The 20,844-nt window shown below is 41.9% G+C and overlaps 1 protein-coding gene and 1 long non-coding RNA gene across 3 annotated transcripts; one reads left to right on the forward strand and one right to left on the reverse strand.

Annotated features, from left to right (window-relative positions):
• Positions 1-7,127: 7,127 nt before the first annotated feature.
• LOC113449221 (uncharacterized) lies at positions 7,128-9,118 on the forward strand. 2 transcript variants are annotated; one of them, XM_087914173.1, is made up of 2 exons: positions 7,128-8,330; positions 8,457-9,118. In XM_087914173.1, the coding sequence occupies exons 1-2, from the start codon at positions 7,142-7,144 to the stop codon at positions 8,615-8,617; spliced, it is 1,350 nt and encodes a 449-aa protein (XP_087770299.1). In that variant the 5' UTR covers positions 7,128-7,141; the 3' UTR covers positions 8,618-9,118. The 2 variants fall into 2 exon arrangements, with proteins under 2 accessions (XP_087770299.1, XP_026576019.2); XM_026720234.2 differs by having other exon boundaries at positions 7,128-9,118.
• Positions 9,119-11,557: 2,439 nt separating this feature from the next.
• On the reverse strand, positions 11,558-13,222 carry LOC148124585 (uncharacterized). The gene is made up of 2 exons (XR_015739679.1): positions 13,082-13,222; positions 11,558-12,024 (listed from the first exon to the last, which is right to left on the reverse strand). It is a non-coding gene; the product is annotated as an uncharacterized LOC148124585 (long non-coding RNA).
• Positions 13,223-20,844: the final 7,622 nt, after the last annotated feature.

Genomic DNA, 20,844 nt, shown 5'->3' on the forward strand with positions numbered 1-20,844 from the left:
TCTCTCATTGTGTTAAATTGATGTTAATTGTCCAACCTTAAATAATAGTTCAGCTAACTGAGTTCCTCCATTTAATCTTAGCTGAGCAACATGAATGATATTATCTCTGTTTCTTAGACAAAAGCACAATTTGATGTCCCTCCTGGCCATCTTCTCAATGTTGTGGTTTAATGTTCTCCCGACTCCGAGTTCTAAAAAAGGGACATTCTTCTCTGGATGAAGCTTATTCATGGAAACCCCACCCAAAGCAGTTGAGATTAAAGCGGCTAAATTTTCAGATTTAATCTCACTGAAGTTCATCCAAACCAGAACAAAACCCAGAAATGATGAGAGGGTTTCCCCCCCCCCCTGAATTTGGCTATGCAAAATTGGGGTCGCATTTAAATCAGTGTTTCCCATCTTGGCCCACTTAAAGAGGTGTGGACTTCAACTCCCAGAATTCCCCAGCCAATTCCTCATTGTATTAAGGGTTGCTGAGGTGGAGGAAATAGAAAGCAGAGGATGATCGCCAACTTGAGTTCTTCATACCGGCGGGATAAAGAAAATCTAATAATAATAAAGAAAACTTTTTCAAAGAAATCTGGAAGAAGATGCATGGAACTCCGGACTTCAGAAATATGAACCACCAGGAGTTTTAGATGAATTTATTTGGGATTTGGGATTGCTTTAGGTTCTGAAAGGAATCCAATTCTTTTTTTTTTTTTTTTGGAGCATTCCTTGAATTTCCATCGGTTACATCCAGGTCTCAGATGGAAAGGCCATTCTGGATCGATACAGAGTCGCAAGAGCTGAACCATATCTAGAGCTCGGCTCCAATTCTAGATTGGGCAGATCTTCATCGATGAAGTCAGAAAACATCACTCTTTCTCCTACCCCCATCCCTCCACGTGCACAGGGGTTGTGTTGTTCAATCTGCAAAGGTTGGTTGGGGCAGAAGATGGAAGGACCTGGGATGGTCAAGGTGAAGACTGGTGGCCGTATGACCACTGTGGAAGGCGGACATGATGCGTAGCAGGGAGATGGCCTGTCCATTTCAACAGGTGACTCTACAAGGAAAGAAGACCAGGGAAAAGAAAAAGACCATCAGAATGGACAGAAACCGTAGATATTATACTCTTCTTCAGCAACCTTGTTGAATTAAAACAGGACACAGGATCCAGAATTCCTACAAATTTCAAATCTGCAGAATTCTCCTTCGACTATTTAAATTAATGAGCAGATGGGAATTTAGGGAGATGGGTCATAGCTGATTGGACTTCTCTGAAGAAGGCTAAGAGCAGCTATTGGTGAATTATGGTCTCTCAGCCTAATCTACTCCTAAAGGATTCTTTGAATATTACATGCAAAATTCTAGAAAGATACTCATACATATTAAGAATGGTACTAATTTTAAGAGCACCACTCCTTTTGTAATTTAATGGTCGCTGAATTAAATTAGCTTAATATTATCTTCTTAAGAAATAAACAAAAAACCAACAACCCATCACCCACATTCTCCTACAAGAACGTAGGTGAGATGGATCAAATCAAATCACTCTGCACTATTACACTTCTATTGTGCTCCTTGAAATCAGATAAGATCCATCCTTATCATATGTACGAAATCTCTTGGTTGTTTTCTCTTGGGACGGATGGTGAGGGAGCTATCCAGGCATCCATACAAGATTATAATATTAGGATCCATAACTAGGCTTGCCCAGATTAGGAGGAGAAGGAAAATGAGAAGAAGTAATGGAGAAGGAGTGATGGAGAAGAAGGAGAAGAAGCGGATGAAGGAGGAGGAGTGATGGAAGTGAAGTGATGGTGAAGGATGAGAAGCGAAGGAGAAGGATAAAGAGTAACGGAGAAGGAAAAGAAAGAGGAGTGTTGGAGAAGGAGAAGGAGTGATAGAGATGGAGTGATAGAGAAGGAAGAGAAAAGATGGAGAAGGAGGAGAGAAGGACAAGGAGAAAGAGTAATGGACAAGGAAGAGGAGTGGTAGAGAACAAGGAGAAGGAATGGTGGAGAAGAAGTGATGATGGTCATTTACACATTATGGGAACATAACACAAGTAACGACTTTTAAACCCAGGATTTGGGGTTCTTCCTGATCCCTCAGCATGGAGAGCAGAGAGGGAGGTGTCTTTTCTCTTCCTTCTCTATCACTCCATCTCTATCACTCCATCTTCTCTATCACTCCAGGATGGGTAGAAGGAGAAGATGCTTTCAGAAGAGAAGGTGACTAGGTCAAGAGATAGACATAACTTAGAAAGGGATCTTTCAATGGATCTACAAATTAAAAAATAAAATACAGAAGGACAAACCAAGAGTCACCCTCTTTCTGTGTACAAAACTGCCAGCTGACTTCTTCAGCAGTGAAGTGATGATGGGAACATTTATCTTTCACTACGTAAAAGAAAGCAGATAATTTGACATCATTGGTCACCCTTGACCACTTGCTCCCAGCTCCTTTCTCACTTCACCAATTGGTAGAACCAGTTGCTCAGAATGAAGGCGATCTGGATTCACAGTTGGTATCTTGCTGGTAAAATGTTGCTGTTACCCAAAATTATGAATCCATCAGGCCCCCTGACCCTTGGGGGCTGGTTGCAATTCCAGCTCTGACTTCAGCTCCCTGCTTCCCAGGAAATAAAATCAGACCCACCTTACACTTTTAGAAGATCTCTTTTGAACCTTACCTGGTTGTCTAGGCGAGGAGGTATCTCAAGAAGAAGCTTCCAGCAGCATCGTGTGCCGGGTGCATTTTTATAGCCCTTTGAGGGCAGGAATTGAGAATATTTTCCCACTCCCAAACATGACAGAGTGAGTCGACGCCTCACCGTGCGCTCCACCAAATTACTTTTAATTGTTTGCTTCCCTGGTTGTGAAGGCGGCCTTGTCACAATTGTTGATAAGAGCATTGAGATTCTGTATAATTCTTTTCAAAAGGGAGGAAGGGTGTTCTCAGAAGTCATCTTGTTATGTTGGGTGGGATGCATCTTAATAGTGTCCTGTTATTGAGAGGAGGAAGGGGAAATGTCTTACCTTTAATGAGGCAACAAACAATCTCCTCCTCCTCCTCCTCCTCCTCCTCCTCCTCCTCCTCCTCCTCCTCCTCCTTCTTCCCGCTGTCCCCCTTTGGATGGACAACTGCCTTCTCAGAAGATTGAAGAAGGAGTCATCCTAGCAGATGTCCCCTGATGACAGTGGCATAGATTCTCTGCTTGATGTAAGATGCCTTGGGCAAGGGAATAAGACTTATAAAATGATACTTGAAGGACAATAAACATCTTAATGAGGGCTTCCTGTGTATCTCCTCTAGATATCTTCTCCTGGGAGATTCTCTAACCACAAATTGACATAGCTCATCCTTCCGTCCTTGATTGAGAAATATTGAAGCTGGTTTAAAATAGCTACTGTTGACATACCTGAGCAGAAATGGAAGACATTCGTTTCTCTGAGTTTGGCCTCTTCAAACCCACCAGAGATGGAGTCCTGCAGATCTCAGGATGGATGCTATTTCAGAGGAAAGGGAATATACCAAAATTATTCAGCGGCCCTGAATAGTAGATACAAAAGGGCAGCCTTCTTTGATCCGGAGAACATCAAACAGGATAAAATCTGTGTGGCATAGTGGAAGGGATGAAGGACTTAGACTCGGGTCACAGTGAAAGCTCCTTGGATGATTCTGGTTCAGCCACAATTTCTTGAACCTACCTACCTCACAGGGTTGTTCCTACAGAGAAAAACGGGAGAGTAATAAGTAGCTCTGGAAGACAATCGCACACAAGACTAAGACAGAAAGGAATATAGACATTCTTCAACATTGTAAATATTGGAACATCACTTCCACCAAGTCAGAAGAGAGGGAGATAGAATTAGATTCTAAGGAAAGGAACTGGCAAGGATTGTCTTCTCATAAGATGGACCCTGGTGGATGGACATGAAATCAAGGCCACCGTTTTGAGAATGGAGAAGCTCTCTCTGGGACGGTCCTTTTGTGGTAGGATCTACAAGAGGTTCTCCACCAGTTGGAACACCAGTTCTAAAAATTTAGAGGGACTTTCTCTTCAGGTTTGGGAACAGTGTGTTGGTTCTCCATCTTGTGCAAGTGATCTGAAGGTAGACTTTCAAAATGCAAGACAAATAACCAGACTCCCCTACATGTTAGGACAGCGAGGAAGAAAAGCAGGAGGCTTTGGTGGTGGCTGAAATTGGGATAACAGGGACACGTGGACCTAGGAAAAAAAGTGTGCAGCTGTTTTCTTAGATAAGGTGATGATTCCACCCAACTATCAAACCTAAGCTGGGTGATCCAGAAGTCTGGCAGGCTGATCAACCTGGCCTAAGCTTCTCACCGATGGGAAGTATCAATTTTACACATCTTCTGAACTCCTCGAAGTTGGGTGTATCTCAGGCATTGCTCATTCGGGATTCAACTGGGTCATTACCCCTACCTTAATCTCTTTGCTCAAATCAAAATATAATCAGAGTCTGATTCATTCAGAGTGGGGCACCAGCTGACAAAGGTGTGGAGGTAGTCTTCAAGATAATTCAAGATAGCTTTAATAGATATCTTTTTTTAAAAAAAACACCCTCCAGTTGGGACAGATTGTGGTTGCATAAAGCCACACGGAGCAGGTTGTTTCTGCGGAGAAAAGTTTACTTTGCGTTTGCGAGGTAGGAGCCCATGTTCAACGGTTGACCTTGCTTTCTATCAAGGTTGCCTTCAAGAAAATAGGACGCCGTTTGCACGGCAAGAATAAATTTCAACCTGATATAATGCTGAGAAATGTCTTCTTAACTGTCCTTTCTCTGCTTTAATCATCCTTTAACTTAGTCTATCCACTATTGACCTCACCCCATTCCTAAGAGGTCTGTAAGGGGCATGCATAAGTGCACCATCGTGCCTACTGTCCCTGTCCTATTGTCCCCATTGGTTTGTACCTATATTTCCTGCATTTTTACTCATGTTTATACTTGTACCTATCATCTTGCAAGCGACTGACAAATCAAATCAACAAAATTAAATAGATAGTCTTTCCTGTCCACCTTATAAGGTAGGCCAGACCAAGTAACCAATTCTGTATAGGTCTAAAATTATACAGGTAGTCCTTCATTTATAATAGTTCACCAAGCGACTGTTCAAAGTGGAAAAAAACTGAGTTACGACCGTGGCAGCATCTCCATGGTCATGCGATTTACATTCTGATGCTTGACAACTGACTTGCGTTTATGATGGTTGCAGTGCCCCGGGGGTCAAGTGATTTCCTTTTGCGACCTTCTGACAAGCAAAGTCCATGGGGAGGCCAGGACTTTGCTTAACAAGGGTGTTACTAATTTAACAATCACTTAACCAATGTGGCAAGAAGTTATGTTTTATAAAATGGGGCAAAACAGTCACTTAGCACATTTTTCACTTAGCAACAACAATTTTGGGTCCAATCATGGCCATAAGTCAAGGACTACTTGTATTATCTGAACAGAGATGGTATCAGGATCTTACATATTTGTCCTTCAAGGGCATTTCTAGTCATTGCTCAACCACAAACAACTTCTCCATAAGTTTGGCCTCCCTGCTTTGAAAGTAGTGGCCAGGATTGTGTGGTGCATTAGTAAATTATTTACTAATAATGATTTATTTACATGTTTCATGTAAAGATGTTTCAACTCCTTCCCTCAAAACGACGCTATAGAACACTGCACACCAGAACAACTAGACGCAAGGACAATTTTCCCCCTGAACGCCATCACTCTGCTAAACAAATAATTCCCTCAACACTGTCCAACTCTTTACAAAGTCTGCACTACTATTACTGTTAATCTTCTCATCACCCCTTATCGCCCATCCCCTCCCACTTGGGACTGTATGGCTGTGACTTTGTCGCTTGTATCCTTACGATTTATATTGACTCGGGATCCCAAATTGTCTGCTGTTCAATTGTGTTGAATTTGCAGACGTGGTTGGGCGTCTTCAAGAAATGGAACCAAGAGATCTCCCATGAATTCAGATGCATCTGGTGATTAAGAACAATTGGAGTAGGCAGTGACACATTTGGGATGGTACCCGAGGTGCTTATGCAGCTGTGCATAAGTGAGATACCCCAACATTTAAAGTATTAAGGCCAAAAATTCATTAATCTTCTTAGGCAACCTTGTTGGGTGGAGACCTTATCCTGCATCTGGAAGAGAAGGAAAGTTGAGCAAAGACGCAACCCAACAGTTGTTTGCTGCTGTTGCATTGATAATCAATCTTTGGGGGAGTCCACCGCAGGTGATTTCTTCATTCTAATTTCTTTTCAGTTGTCAATGGCTGGCATGGAGCCCAGTGGTGAGTCATGCTCAGCTGGTGGTGTATCAAGAGGTATAAGAAGCTGGTGGTGGACCAAGAGGCATCAGCACCTCTTGCTACTCTTTGGATCCTTCCACCAAGAAGAACGAGGTAAGTCGGAGCTGGTGTCTTCTACCCTAAGATCGGGGGTGATCTGAATGAAGAGCAGGGGATGTCTTTGAGATGGATCCCCATCACTTCACTTCTCTTGCACTTTCTTCGTGTCTTTGGGTTCTGAGGAACTGGCAATGTTCCCAGTTAGGAAATGTTTAGAAGGAGATTTAACCACTTTGTTGAAACAATTGAATGGATGCTTTAGCTTGCATCTCTCTCTTTTCACTGCAGCAGCAAAAGAAGTCCACGTTTCTAGAGTTTTAAGACCCTGAAGAACCAAGGTAAGATCGATGCCCAAGCTGGACCATTCACCATCACAATAAACACGGTAGGGCTTTTGAAGAACCTGAAGTATTGGCCCAACTATGATTCTCCAGATCTTGTTGGAAGGAACTCTCTTCACCCCTGGCCAAACTCAGGGGTGATGCCCTCCAATCTGTGGACCAGATGGTGGGTCAAAAAAGGAGGATGATTCTCCTCTTCCTTTAAAGACACTTTGTCCTGTATTGTTCCTGTTCCTGAATTGCGCCTGAATTAATTCTGAAATTGTGTAAAGTGTATTCTATAGTACTTCTGACTAATGCTAATTTCATTAGCATTCTTTCTACCAACTGCATCAGCAGGGAAACTCTTCTCCATTGGTCTTCTGAGAAAAATGTCTGCTGAATTAAGCCCGTGTCTCTCACTCTTCTCTTTCAGAGCAGTAGCCCTTCCACAATGATGTCCGAGTGCTACGCCAGCTGTCCTGCCTCAACCGTCACAATTCAGCCACCTCCTTTTGTCCTGAATATCCCAGGACCGGCATTGTTCTGCCCTGACCAAGCCTTTGGCATTGAACAACACAATCCATGTGCAGGCTTTGGTGGCATGGGGGTGAGAGATGGCGGCGTCATTGGCATTGAGGGTACTGTTGGAGGGAGTATGGGTGCTTTGGGCCCTGGAAGAGGAGGTTGGGGTGGTAGCTGGAGTGGTGGAAGTGGAATAGGGAGTAGGATGGGTGGTGGTTTGGGTGTTGGTGGAGTAGGAGGTGTGGGTGGTTTAGGAGGTGGTGGTTTGGGCACTGGAGGACCCACAGGTCTGGGCATTGGAGGGTTCGGTGGGCCCAGAAGTGGTGGTCTGGGCATTGGAGGGCTTGGTGGGCCCAGAGGTGGTGGTCTGGGCATTGGAGGGTTTGGTGGGCCCAGAAGTGGTGGTCTGGGCATTGGAGGGCTTGGTGGGCCCAGAAGTGGTGGTCTGGGCATTGGAGGAGTTGTTGGACCCAGAGGTAGTCTGGGCCTTGGTGGACCAAGGGGTACCACAGCAGGTTGGAGTGGAGGTAGCAGATTAGGGGGCCCTGTTGGTGGTCGGAGAGGCAGTGTTGGGATGGGCAGCATGACTGGTGGCGATTTGGGCAGTGGTGAAGGTGGAGTTATGAGTGGTCGGAGAGGCAGTATTGGAGCCGGGGGCTCTACAGTTGGTTGGAGTGGAGTAGGAGACACTATGGGTGTTCGGAGAGGCAGTGTTGGGACAGGCAGCATCCCTGAGGGTGATTTAGGCACTGGTGGAATTGAGGGCACCATGCATGGTGGTTTGAGCTCTGGTGGAGCAAGGATCACCACAGGAGGTTTGGGTGGAGGTAGCGGAACAGGAGTTAGTGTCAGGGGACGGAGAGGTAGCATTGGAACTGGAGGCACTATCGGTGGTGGAGTAGGGAGCAGCATGAGTGGTCGCAGAGGCAGTGTCGGAACAGTGAGTGTCACTGGTGGGAATTATGGCCTTAGTGGAACAAGGGGCAGTACAGTAGGCGGTTGGACTAGTGGCCGACGAATGAGTGGAAGCCACCGATATGGCAGTAGCATTAGGTATGGTGGTGGTGGATATGGTGGTGGTTACAGCAGTGGTGGATATGGTACTGGTGGATATGGAGGTGGTTATGACCACACAGGACATGGTTCTGGTGGATATGGAGGTGATTATGGCCACACAGGATATGGTTCTGGTGGATATGAAGGTGGTTATGGCCACACAGGATATGGTTCTGGTGGATATGGAGGTGGTTATGGCTACACAGGACATGGTTCTGGTGGATACAGACGGATCGGGTACTCTGTTGGTGGAGGGGATGGATACAGAAGTGGTGGCTTCAGCAGCAGATCTTACGGAGGATCGTATGGAGGGACCCTGGCTGTGATGCCAGGCCCTTCAGACTTCTAGTCCTGTTACTGAACATGGAAGAAATAACTCAGAAGTCCCCAAACAACTGGAGAAGTAAAACATGAAACTGAATGCTACATTTACAGTGATGGACTTCAGATATAACCATTGTCTTCTAAGAACATAAACTCAGGTCTGAAATCTTAGACTAGGTTTCAGCTGACTCTTCTGTCTTCCTTTACTCTCTTCTGATGGCATCCCCCCCAAAAAGAAATAATTTCCTTTCTGAGTTCTGCTGGTACTTTCTGGACTGGAGGAAGTGATAGAGATCGTGAACCTAGCCTGCTGGGGAAATGTAGACACATCACTCCTACAGACTCCAAAACTGTGTTTGAATAGAATCCATAAACACTCAAAAGCATATTTATAAACAACAGATATTTGCTACAGCAAATTAAGATTCGTGTTTCTTCTTAGCTACCTTGAACCTAATCTGCAGCTAAAATTGAACCAATACTTTATTATTTCTTTTGTTCTTCTGATTAAATTTCCTTTTGCATCCTGATGTTCTCCTCATTGTTTTCCTCCTAATGCTCTACCAAGGCCCCCAAACTGTTATAAATCATGAAGTCGTTCAGAATTGGGTGTGTGAGATGTGTGTGTGTGTGTGTGTGAGAGAAAACTCAGACAACCACAAACGAGAACCCACATCAAGTAGTTTCCAAACCAATCTGGACTGCAAAGCTCCAGTTGACCACTAGAGGGCCATAAAAAGAGAGATGGAAAAATGTTTTGCTTCCCTCTAGTGGCCATTGTGTGGAATTTTCCAGCCCAGATGTAGAAGCTCTACAAAGGAATTCAAAGCTGGATCTCTTACTTCTAAATGAAGAAATCAAACTCAAGACATTGGCTAAAAGGAAGCCACGGGGAGGGAATATTAGATCTTGCTGGAAAGAAAACTCTGGATCTATAGTTGCAGGATGAGGACTCTTGATATGAATGTCTTTATACGTTCCACCAGTTCAGATTGTCTCAATTTTGCAAATAGCAGCTGCCACCACATGAGGGTGCACTCTCACAAATGCACCAGGTTGCATAGAAAATTTGCAGCCGGAGAATCCATGCTGGAATTAAGATCCAGGAAGATGTATTTGATTTCTTTAGCTAAATTTTCAATTTCCTTCTTGGATAATTGTAATCCAGGCGTCTTTCTCAGCTGTCAAAATTTTGCCTTTTAAAGACATGCGAGGGGAAGGGTCTGCTAATGATAAAAAAATTCTCCACGGAATTGGTGCAAATTCAATTTATGGGCAAAAGCAGTCGCACTTTCCAAGTTTATAATTTCAGAGGCACGACCGGGGAGGGAAAAACTGGTAAAGGAAAAAGAAGAAAAGGAAACAAATTGGGCACCAGTTTTACAAGCCGCAACTCTTATCGCAACTTGTTGGGATGAGCACATTTTGGAGAGGTTGATTTGAAGAGGAGATATAAAAAAGGAGAATTTTTTTTTAGGAAAAACGCCAACACGTTTTTGTCTCCCTTATCTTTGGTTGCACAATACTCTAACCACTAAACCACCCTGCCTTTTGGACAGGAGAAGCGTACACCTTGCCCTCCCTGTTTTAAATAAATTTGAAGTGCCTTCCAGGGTTGTGTGGTCTACCACAATGATGCGAGATACGTGCTATTTGTTTATTTAAAATCGTAGCCCCATATTTAGGCATCGAGAACAGTGTTAAAGCACTGATGTAACGTAGGAGGGAAGCAATCAATTAAACAAGTTATTTAGATAAAAACTAAACATGAGCCAAACCACATTTTATTCTTCGCTTCCATTCCCTGGAATGAAATTCATCAGTAAACAGTTTTGGAGAGAAACTTTAAAATAATCTACTGGGCCCATAGCTGTTTACAGCAAAGTTGCTCAACTTTAAGGTGTGTGGACTTCAACTTCCAGAATTCCTCACCAGCTACTGATATTGAAATTCAATATTTAAGCAGAAAAGGTATGTAGCAGAGTATTTTCTGTGCTGCCTTTTCTTGAAAGGATCAGTATTTTCCAAAATTTCTCTCTGTGTTTGCCTAGGGTGTAGGAATATGTCCTGACAAGCTGTATCAAATAGGGGACTTTAACCGTGTTTTGTTTAAAAAAAAAAGAACTATATTTTATAAAGTGGGGTTAAATGCTGGCAGATGTTCCCTTGATAAATCCACTTAGGATCATCCGAAGAGATTGTAGGTCATGTGACCAGAGAATTCAGAATAGTGTGTTTGCTCGTTTCATTCTCAAATTGACCACTGGATGGTTTGGCATCAGTTTAGCAAGTCATTATAAACCCATCTTTGTCATTTGACATTCGATAACATTACGGTCTATGCCATAAACTACGGTTAAAAATGAACTATGGTTTTGTGCAGTGGGTGGATCACATTTTTCTCATAGGTGTGGAACTATGATTTAAGCTAGCGCAAGTAAAAAAAAAACTTCCTCGTATTTCTCCATGAGGGTCCAGCCAGGCTTAAGATCTACAAACCACAATATACTTTCCAGAAATCTCTGAAGGCATAGCTAAGTGAAAACCAAGTTACTTTTTTGCTTGATGAACCAGGTTAATAGGATGTCAGCTCAACCTCAAACCCAGATTGCAGAAAATTAGGGCCCTAATACCCCAGACTTCTTGTGCATAAACAACATGCCTCACTGGGATATCTCATGTGAGAAGATTGGGTGGTGGAATTCTATCACCGCATTAGCTGGAAAAGATTTGTTGTACAAGTCAGATTTGCCTAGTGAAGTGTGTACGCTTACTGGTATTACACGATTTACATACTCATTTGCATTGGCAGTTTAAGCGCCTTGGGAATGAGGGTGTTACGATGTTACGATGTTGATGTTACGACCTCAAGTATTTAAGTGACTGAAAAGAAGAAGCTAGATGGCAAGATGTTGGCTCTCACACAAGGTTCCTCAGAGTTTACACAATAAGAACGTCTCTGTTCAATCACCCTCATTTATTTTTAGCAATTCCAAGAAACAAGGAAGGCCCCCAAAGCAGGGGATAAACATGAAGTGAGCATCTTATTGCGAGAAAAGCTTCCAATAAACAAAATCAGATCAGGATACAGTAGGTCTTCAGCTTCCTGAAAGATCGTGAAACAAACCAAGATCATCACAGTTCTTCCTTGGGTCTAGAAACGGTAAATGCTAGGGCTGTAGGGAGTGCTTGGCAGCTCTCGGGCGTAAAAGCTGGAAGCCCGAATTGTTTGCAGCGGACTGTGCTGTTTGATGACGGCACATGGATTTTGTTGCTCGATGCACAGAGGCTGGTCAGGGCAACAGATGGAAGGACCCGGGAGGGTGAGGATGAAAGGAGGTGGCTGGATTGTCACCACCGAAGGAGGACAGGAGAAGGTACAGTGGTCTGACATGTTGGAGCCAGCAGACATGTTGGAGTTCAGCGACGGATCTGCGAACAAAAAGGGACACCCTCACGTATAAGGACCAGTCAGATCTTTTAAGATGCATGCAGTACATTCCAAATATGTATAATTAAGTTATAATTTACTCCGTGTTCAGAGTTTAGGATATGCACAGTAGGGTGTATTTCTTGATGTTGGAATTCTTAATTGCTTCCACCTTTAGAGGACATTAGAAAGAATAGCAGCAAACGACGCTAAGGCAAACAATAGGCGCAATAACATCCAAGCATTGTGTAGATTATGAATCATCCTGAAAGCCAAGTTTATACAAGCTCAAGAGTGGGAAACACCCTCACCTCTAAAGAAACATCTCCACAAGATGTTTCTTCTCTCACCACCTTCTCCAACCACCTTTCTTAGGAGGTAATAACCTTCAAGAGGCACTTGGGTTATCCAGTCATGGTAGATAGAACCCGCCTGAGATAGCTCATCTTGTAGATACCCAAGCCCTGAGCCAGATTGGGCTTTATGGGTGAGTACCCTAAGTCACCCACACCCACCACCAAAACCTAATCAAGTTTAATCCTAATTATGTATCAATGAAGCTGCTTGATCTGTCTCGGACAGAGCATAGAAGGACTAAGTTGGACCTGATTTAAAAAAAAAAACTAGGCTTCTAACACCATGAGCAGAGATTGTAATGATGGCTCAGGAATGACTTCATGTTTTGGAAGGTGATGGAAACATGAAGTGGCCGAGGATAGTTTTGTTCTAGAATGTATGAGGGACCTTCGAATTTTCTAGAGACATTTTAGAAGATAATGGACTGGACCGTGATGATCTGCACTCATCTAATCCTCGAGTCCCTTTAACACTTCCTTGCTGAGAAGAAACCTTAGATCATTAAACCTCTTGTGCTGATTCCCCTACCTTTAAAACCAAAAATTAAATCCAAGAAGCTCTTGGAAGCTACAGAATCACAATTCATTCCAGTAGAATCACTAAAACGGGAGAAGAATCAAATCCTAAGAGATATCACCAAACATTTGCATGCACCTGAACATAGAAACGCACCAAGATACCCCAGATCCTGAGAGCACTTACCCGAATCCTCGAAGGAGATGTGGAGATGGATGAAATTCTGGGGGACGAACCCTTTATAGTATTCATCGGATGGCCTGGGGGCACATTTGAGAATTTTGTTTGAGATGGTGGGGTTGTTATCTTGCTGAGTCGATACATTTCTATGGGAAGCTTCCCGAGATCCTTTAAAGTAATAGCGCCCTGTCTTTGATGATACAAACATTTATGAATGATTAATTCACAATCATCTCCCAAACTCAGCTGAATAGCATAGTTTCATCAGGCAGTTGGCCAACCTCATTTCCAATGGAATTATTCTTAGAAGCAATATTACTTCATTGCATTCAGCAGGAATACCCACCAACTAGCTTTTCCTGAACAGATGTGGTGCCAGCAATCCTCAACATTATGTGTTTTGCTGACATCCTGGAATGAAAAATGTTGACCTTAAAGTTAAGAAGAGAAGAAGCTTTCATAAGTCAAGAAATCCTTGGTATATACAGAATAACACAGTTGGAAGGGACCCTGGAGTGGGACGCCCTATGCCATTTCAGACAAATGGTTGTCCCATCTCTTCTTACAAACCTCCACCCACAACTTCTGGAGACAAGCCATTTTTGGGGTCTGTTTAGACCAGTCTTATTGTAACTGACTCAAAGTGAATCTCTTAAGTTTTCAGAAAGGAATGTTTATTGTCTCGGAGAAGCTTTGGTGGAAATCTAGAAGTTTTTCAGTCAATGCACAAAAACACCACCAGTTTCGTACCTTTTTTGAAATGGAAAGAAAAATGAGAAGCAGAGTCTTATAACTATATACGATGAGTTACATATCAAATGAAACAATGACTATATTCCTCATCCGGGGTTGCCAAACTAGGACCATCCGTGAAGATTTAAGTAAAATACTATCTTCTTGATTTCATAATTCATCAGTGACATTCAAGGGAGCGCAACTTTGGAACTGCTCCTAGCTTGGTTTTCTATGAATCTACTAGACCCTTCTTTTAACATCATGAAAGCAGTCATTTATATCAGTTTGTGGGAGCAATCTTTATCATCTATCTACCTGCTGGATGAATTGATCCATACTTATTGATTCAAGTCCAATATTTGTGCATCACCTACAAGTTCAGCAATGATGATAAATGGCACAAAACTGTCAAGGACCCCAGGATAATAGTTGGTGGTTAAAGTCCACCAATTCAACACAATTAAAATTGAAGAAAAATCTGCATGATGTGCAACAGAAGATCTAAATGTCTACGGAGATTCTCAGTCATCTTGATCATGGTTGTCCCAAAGGTGCTTTTTCAAGTGGCAACTGGACTTTCAGGGAGGTTTTGAGAAGTGAAACATTTTCAAGTCCAGTTGCCTCTTGAAAAAGCACCTTTGGGGTAACAGAAGATTATATCTTTAATGCTCAAAGGCTTACAGAAAGAGTTGGTTCTTTACTACTTCTGAAATCCAGATAAGGCTCACCTGGATCTCAGGAGAACATTTATTTCATGGGGTTGGACATTACCACCAAGGGTAGTGATGGCATGACACTGTCTCTGGACTTTTGTTCTCCCTAACTTCATGACCCATAGTATACCACACTATCTTCTGTATCTGGTTGACAGCTTGATCCACACTCTGAACCATCACCAGATGTTCTCCTCCCAGCTTAAAATACTTTTCCTGAATTTAGGAAGTTTTTAAAAATAAGAGCATTGAACGCAGAAGAAAATAAAATATTCTCATTTGTTTACTATTTCTCTTTGAAAAGGATCCGTATGACAAATCAAGATAAAACAAGTCTAGAAATGTCTCTCAAGTTTTTATCTTGTTCTATACCTCCCAGGAGATAATTTCCTTGTGGGAGAAGCCTCAAATTATAGTAATGAATTGCCCGTCCTATTTATGATCTCAAGAGTGTTGCAAATCTCAAGATAATGATATGTGGGTGTTACACCCTCCTGTTGTTTCCGTCCAACTGACTCAAACCACACTCGAATATTCAGTCAGGTTTCACCTGTAGTTTGTCCAATGACAAGAATCAAGATGAAGAGACAAAATATCTGGCACTCCCCTGAGTTCTGGACTTAAAAGGGAGGCGTCCCTAAAAAGTCAAGTTACGTGGTCCTTCTCCCTTCAAAACACCATCAGTTGGACACAAAACTCTATCAGTTGCACGCAGCTAGATAAACGTTATTATCATCAGGTCACTGAAATTTTAACTGACCCACCCCAGAATGGCAAAATGAGGAAGTCGGTCGATCTCACTGTTGACCTTCTAACTTCTTCAGGAATTCTAGAGAAGGCCTACAAAAGTTGCTTGATGGAATTTGAACGCTTTTTAAAATATATATCCTTCCGGTGGTGGGATTCAAATAATTTAACCACCAGTTCTCTGCCCTAAAGATTTCTTCCAACATCCAGTTCACCAAACTGCTCGGAAAGTTAACAACCCGTTTTCCCAAATTGTTGTGAACTGGCTGAATCCCACCACTGTATCCTTTCTTAAATCCATCTTGAATTGTGCTTTTCTGTTTGCATACTTGGTACAGCTTAATACCAGATACAACATATTATGGGATGGTGCGTCATGGTTGTCCCTTTTTCAGGTGGCAATTGGACTTTTTTGTTTGGTCTTTTGAAGATGTTTTTCTTTTGAAAGACATAATTTGGGATGAACAACCTTGGAACGGCGTGGGAGAAGGAATGGATTTCCAGAGGAAAAAATTGCAGACTCTAGGAACCAGGAGCACCACTCAGGTGACCCCAAGGACACAGATTAAACCTCCAAGTGGCCTCAACGGCTCTCTAAAAAGGATGCAAATGACCAGCTGTCTGCAAGGAATATAAATCCTTCCATTCCCCACCATCCAGTCTGAGCTGAAGAAGCTTCTTGGATGAGAAGCGAAACGTCTTCAAAATTAAAAAACTAGAAAGTCCAGTTGCCTCCTGAAAAAACACTTTTGAGATGTCATGTTGATGGTTACTAATATAAAGCATTTTCCTTATCAGTCGGTCCGTGTCAACATCACTAAGGGAAACTTCAAAAAAAGATCACAGCTAGAAGTGTCTTCCGCAATGATAATTTTTGTTCATAGCCTGCTGTGGTCCCCGATTCTTGCACTCGGGGTGACCCAGGCCACAGCATTCACCCTGCCAAAATGGCAAGGAGATGAGCAACAATTTTCGTCTGGGGTTTGGTTGAGCAGGGCGAGAAAATAACATTTTTATCCCGGCTGATTCATCCGTGGGAATGTCGCCACACATGTCCTCCTGTGATTTGAGGAAGGATCCTTTTCCATCTGTCAAGCTGTGGCTTGAGCTCTCCAAGACAATCTTGAGTTAATCGTGGTTGAGGTGGTACGGCTTATCGCAAGGCTGGGTTTCACAGCAAGATTTCCTGCCTACTCATGAACGTAGCTACCTGTTTAATGCAAAATTTTATGCTTTTTTTTAAATAAGGCATCACGCTGTGGATGTATATTTTATAATATAAAGCAGCGAAATGCAGAAAAATATGCATGTTGACAGTCTAGTTTTATTTTTTTTAAAAAACCACATAAAGATTAACTTTTCTTCTAATGTAGAACAAGGATGTCTCTACTCCATCCTTTACTACCGATAGCCCGTATGGTATTATTGCATGAATTTATTTTTTTGTTGATGATGGTTATTCTACCAGAATGAAATATTTCAATTCTCTTCTCTCCTTCCTTCCATCCATATGTAAAGGAGTTGGACTGACAATCTGGGAGAGAAATTATTAAAATCCACAAGCAGGACAAGAGTGACATCCGTGCGACAGTAGTTTCATCTACTCAACAAGATATTATTCAAGCAAGTTCTTTCCTCAAGATAAGACATATCCATATCTAACAAGCAACCGCCATAATCCTCACTGACTGCCTTCCAACTGCCCTAATTAGTTAGGATGGCCTCCTTAAACATTAAATATTCATTCAGTGCTACCTGTTGTGTAGAATCCTTTCATGGCAGCCCACATATTTTTTTTTATCATTCAAGAGCTGAATCATTTAAAAAAAAGGCACACTTAAGCACTTTCATCGTACAGTGAGGGAAAGATTAGATTTTGAGAAAACAATCCAGATTAAACAACAACAACAACAGGTTTCTAGACCGCAGGATTGTGGGGTGGGGGGGAATGTGGTTTAAGAAATACAAGATATAAATTTGTATGGCTGCAGGCCTAACAGCCACGTCAAATAAAAGTTAATTTGAATGTAATGCTTCTGAGTCCAACGGACTCGTTTCAGGGTTTTAAAATATTATATTCGATTGAGATATCATGCATTGAGAATATAGATGAACATAGTCTTTTATATACACTGAGAGCTTATGCACCAAGAAAAATTCCTTGTGTGTCCAATCACACTTGGCCAATAAAGAATTCTATTCTATTCTATTCTATTCTATTCTATTCTATTCTATTCTATTCTATTCTATTCTATTCTACTCTACCCCACCCCACCCTACCCTACCCTACCCTACCCTGAATCCTATTCTGTTCTGTTCTGTTCTGTACTACTCTACTCTACTCTACTCTTCTACTCTACTCTACCCTACCCTACCCTGAATCCTATTCTATTCTACTTTACTTTACTCTACTCTACTCTTCTACTCTACTCAACTTTATTCTACTCTACCCTACCCTATCCTGAATTCTATTCTATTTTAATTCTATTTTTTTTCTATTGTATTCTATTTTTCTCTTCCTCTTCCTCTTCCTACTCTAGTTTGTTCAACAATAGCACAGGGGTTGATATCTGGAGCTGAATTATGATCAAGTAAGACACAGGACATTTCTTAAATGATTTGCTGCATTGCAATGGCCACTTGTCCTATGTAAGCAGTCCTCTAGTTATGATCACAGTTGAGCCCCAAAACTGATGTTGCTAAGTGAGAAATTTGTTAAGTGAATTTTATGCCCCACTGTATGACTTTTCTTGCCACATTCATTACATGAATCACTTTTATGGGAAAATGCGACTTGGAGTTTGGGTTGAGAACCTGGAGAGGTGTTATGGGGTGAGACTGTTGATGAGCTATCACATGGATTCTGTTTTATTTTCGGGTGGATTTGTCCCCAATTTGCAATTTTTCCCCATCAAGATGGACAGTCTGGGCAATTGAAAGTTTCCTGATAGAAATGGAGACAACCAGGTTTTTCCATTATTTTTTTTTGCATAAGGTTTGAAGTCTCTTAGCTCTTAGATCTCTACTTTAGGAGCTAAAAATGACCCCAAATGCACCTTTTTAAAATAACTGGGAATGAGATGGAAAAGTTTCAAATATGGGGGGAGGGTGTTAAAATGGGGAAAATGGGACTTCCCGAAGGCTAATTGTGCCCAGAACTTCTACAACCTGTAGAAGTTTCCACCGGTAGCTTAATAAAACAAACAGACAAAGTTTTGGAATGCAACTTTAGAGATATTTTAATATGAACAAAGACACGTGAGAACGTGTTCCACAAGATGAACATTGACTGAAAAAGTGGACTTCCATCCCCAGAACTGGGTTTTCCTCTTGTCAACCTCCCACAGATCCCCTTTCCACCAGTTATGGAATCATATCCTGTGGATACAGAAGGATTTTCTCTGCTTAGGGAATTCGACGGAAGGGTGACCAAAGTCTGATGGCTTGTCAAACGTAGAGTGAAGAGAAGTTAGGTATGGCTAAGATGTGAATGTGGGAAGAGACAGATGTGTCGTGGCAAATGGTCAGCTGAAGAGCTTTCAAAAAGTCCATTGATGGAGGAGGACTTCATGCTCAGGAAGGTTAATACGATGACCGATAAGTGCTGGAGCTGAAGTTAGCGCTTGGCAGAGCTCGGGAATAGAAGCTGGTGAGGTTGGAGCCACCCCTTGGCATGGGCAAAGGAACTGCAGCACAAGGGTTGTATTGTTCAATGCCCAGAGGCTGGTCAGGACAGTAGAGAGCAGGTCCTGGGATGGTGAGAACGAAAGGTGGTGGCTGGATGGTCACAGTTGAAGCTGGGCATTGAGCGTAGCATTCATTCCACATTGAGCGGTTGGCAGCCATCTTAGGATGTCAGAGAGAGGCTGAAATGAGAAGAATTGGGACCAAGGGGAGAAGATATGAGGTGTGAAGACCACAGTCAGAAGAACATCACCACCTGAATTGATGGGGTTGTGTCCTCAACATTCTACTGAAAAGAGATATATGGGTACAAGGACTCCAACAGATATTTATTACTATGAAAACTGCCAAAGATAATTTTAAAAAGTTTTAGAAGTGGATGATTATACAGGAGGGAGAAGCATTAATAATACATTTTGCTCTCTAATGAATACAATAATTCTACAATAATTTAATAATCATGCAGGATAGTGCATTGTAAAATATTGGGCAAACTAATGCCCAACTCTTTTTGAAATATATATTTATGTATAATATGATTGCGTTAGAACATACCGTATTAAAATTTATTTTATATCCTGCATAAATAATACACATCTCTCCAGACTATGTATTAACTCCAAAAATATTGAGTATAAAATATGTATTGCATAAAATATTGTATAAAGTTGCATTCATGTACCGCATCCATCACTAGTTACATAGTTTTGTAAAATGTATTGCATTAGAAAATAAAGGTTGTTTTATGCACAACATTTATTTATGCAATGTGCAAGGAACATACATTTCTCTAGAGTATCTGAGTACAATTTCTAATATAAAATATGCATTACATGATAACATAGTTCATAAAATGTTCTATTGATATGCTGTATATATTTATGCAATGTGGAAATAATGCACATTGGTCTACAGTAGATATTTGTTACATTGCAATATATATTACACGAGAAATTATTAGAGTAGAAAAGATTATAGATGATCTTTTGTTGCTCTCTCTAAGAAACAGTTACTGATATTTGGGTTCAAATGCAAATTCTTGTTTTGGTAGAATGGTAGAATATCGAATCACATTGGTTAAGAACAACTGCATGAAGTTAGCAATACAAATGGTGCAAGACAAGACATGTAGATTTTCTCAGACTTCTGAGAGAAAGAAGGAAAAAAAGAGAGAAAGAGAAAAAGAAAGAAAGAAAGAAAGAAATTTTTAAAAGGAGAGAACGACAAAGGGAGAGGGAGAAGGAGAAGGAGAGAGAAAGACTCCAGATGCACCTGTAAGCATCAAGCAGGCAGAAGAATACAACGTTATAGACTGAATCTCCAATTCTGGCATTGGAGAATTGCTATGTCTGTTCCTGAAAAATATTAAGATACTGTGGAAGAGGAAGAGGAACTGAAGGAAAGAAGAATAGATTGACTCCAGAGGTTAATGGATCTCCTTCATTGAGGAGAAGACCCATGCCAGTCTCAGAGACAATGGCAGGTGGACTATTTCCTATGTCTTGATCAGAGTTGGATGGCCTTGCTCCCAATCCTAAACCATTCCCCTCTGTGAAACCTTTTGAAACGCTCCCTGATAGTTGCTAGCTTGGTTCCTCCCATCTGCAATTTTCAGAAGCTTGATTTCTATATCTCCTGACCCTCAGCTTGCTAACCCAAGCTCCATCTCGGTCTCCATTACTGAAACGAGGACATGAAGCTAACCCTCTCTTGAGAAGCATGCCTTCTCAAGTCAACTTGTGCTAAGAGGTTCCTCTTAATCCATGGAGTTGAGTTCCCCTTCAGAATCTCTCCTGTAAAGGAACCTCCAAAGAACTTACCGGTTCTCGAAGAGTTGAGACGTTAGAAGGGAAGAGATGTTCTGAGATGTTTCCTCAAGGAGTCAGCTTT

This window comes from Pseudonaja textilis, chromosome 16 (genome assembly GCF_049901715.1).
Source record: "Pseudonaja textilis isolate UNSWEBS1 chromosome 16, rPseTex1.2, whole genome shotgun sequence".
NCBI classification, from domain to species: domain Eukaryota; kingdom Metazoa; phylum Chordata; class Lepidosauria; order Squamata; family Elapidae; genus Pseudonaja; species Pseudonaja textilis.

Bases quoted from the DNA above. Each gene is read 5' to 3' on its own strand.
- LOC113449221 (XM_026720234.2), top strand. From the start codon at position 7,142: ATGATGTCCGAGTGCTACGCCAGCTGTCCTGCCTCAACCGTCACAATT.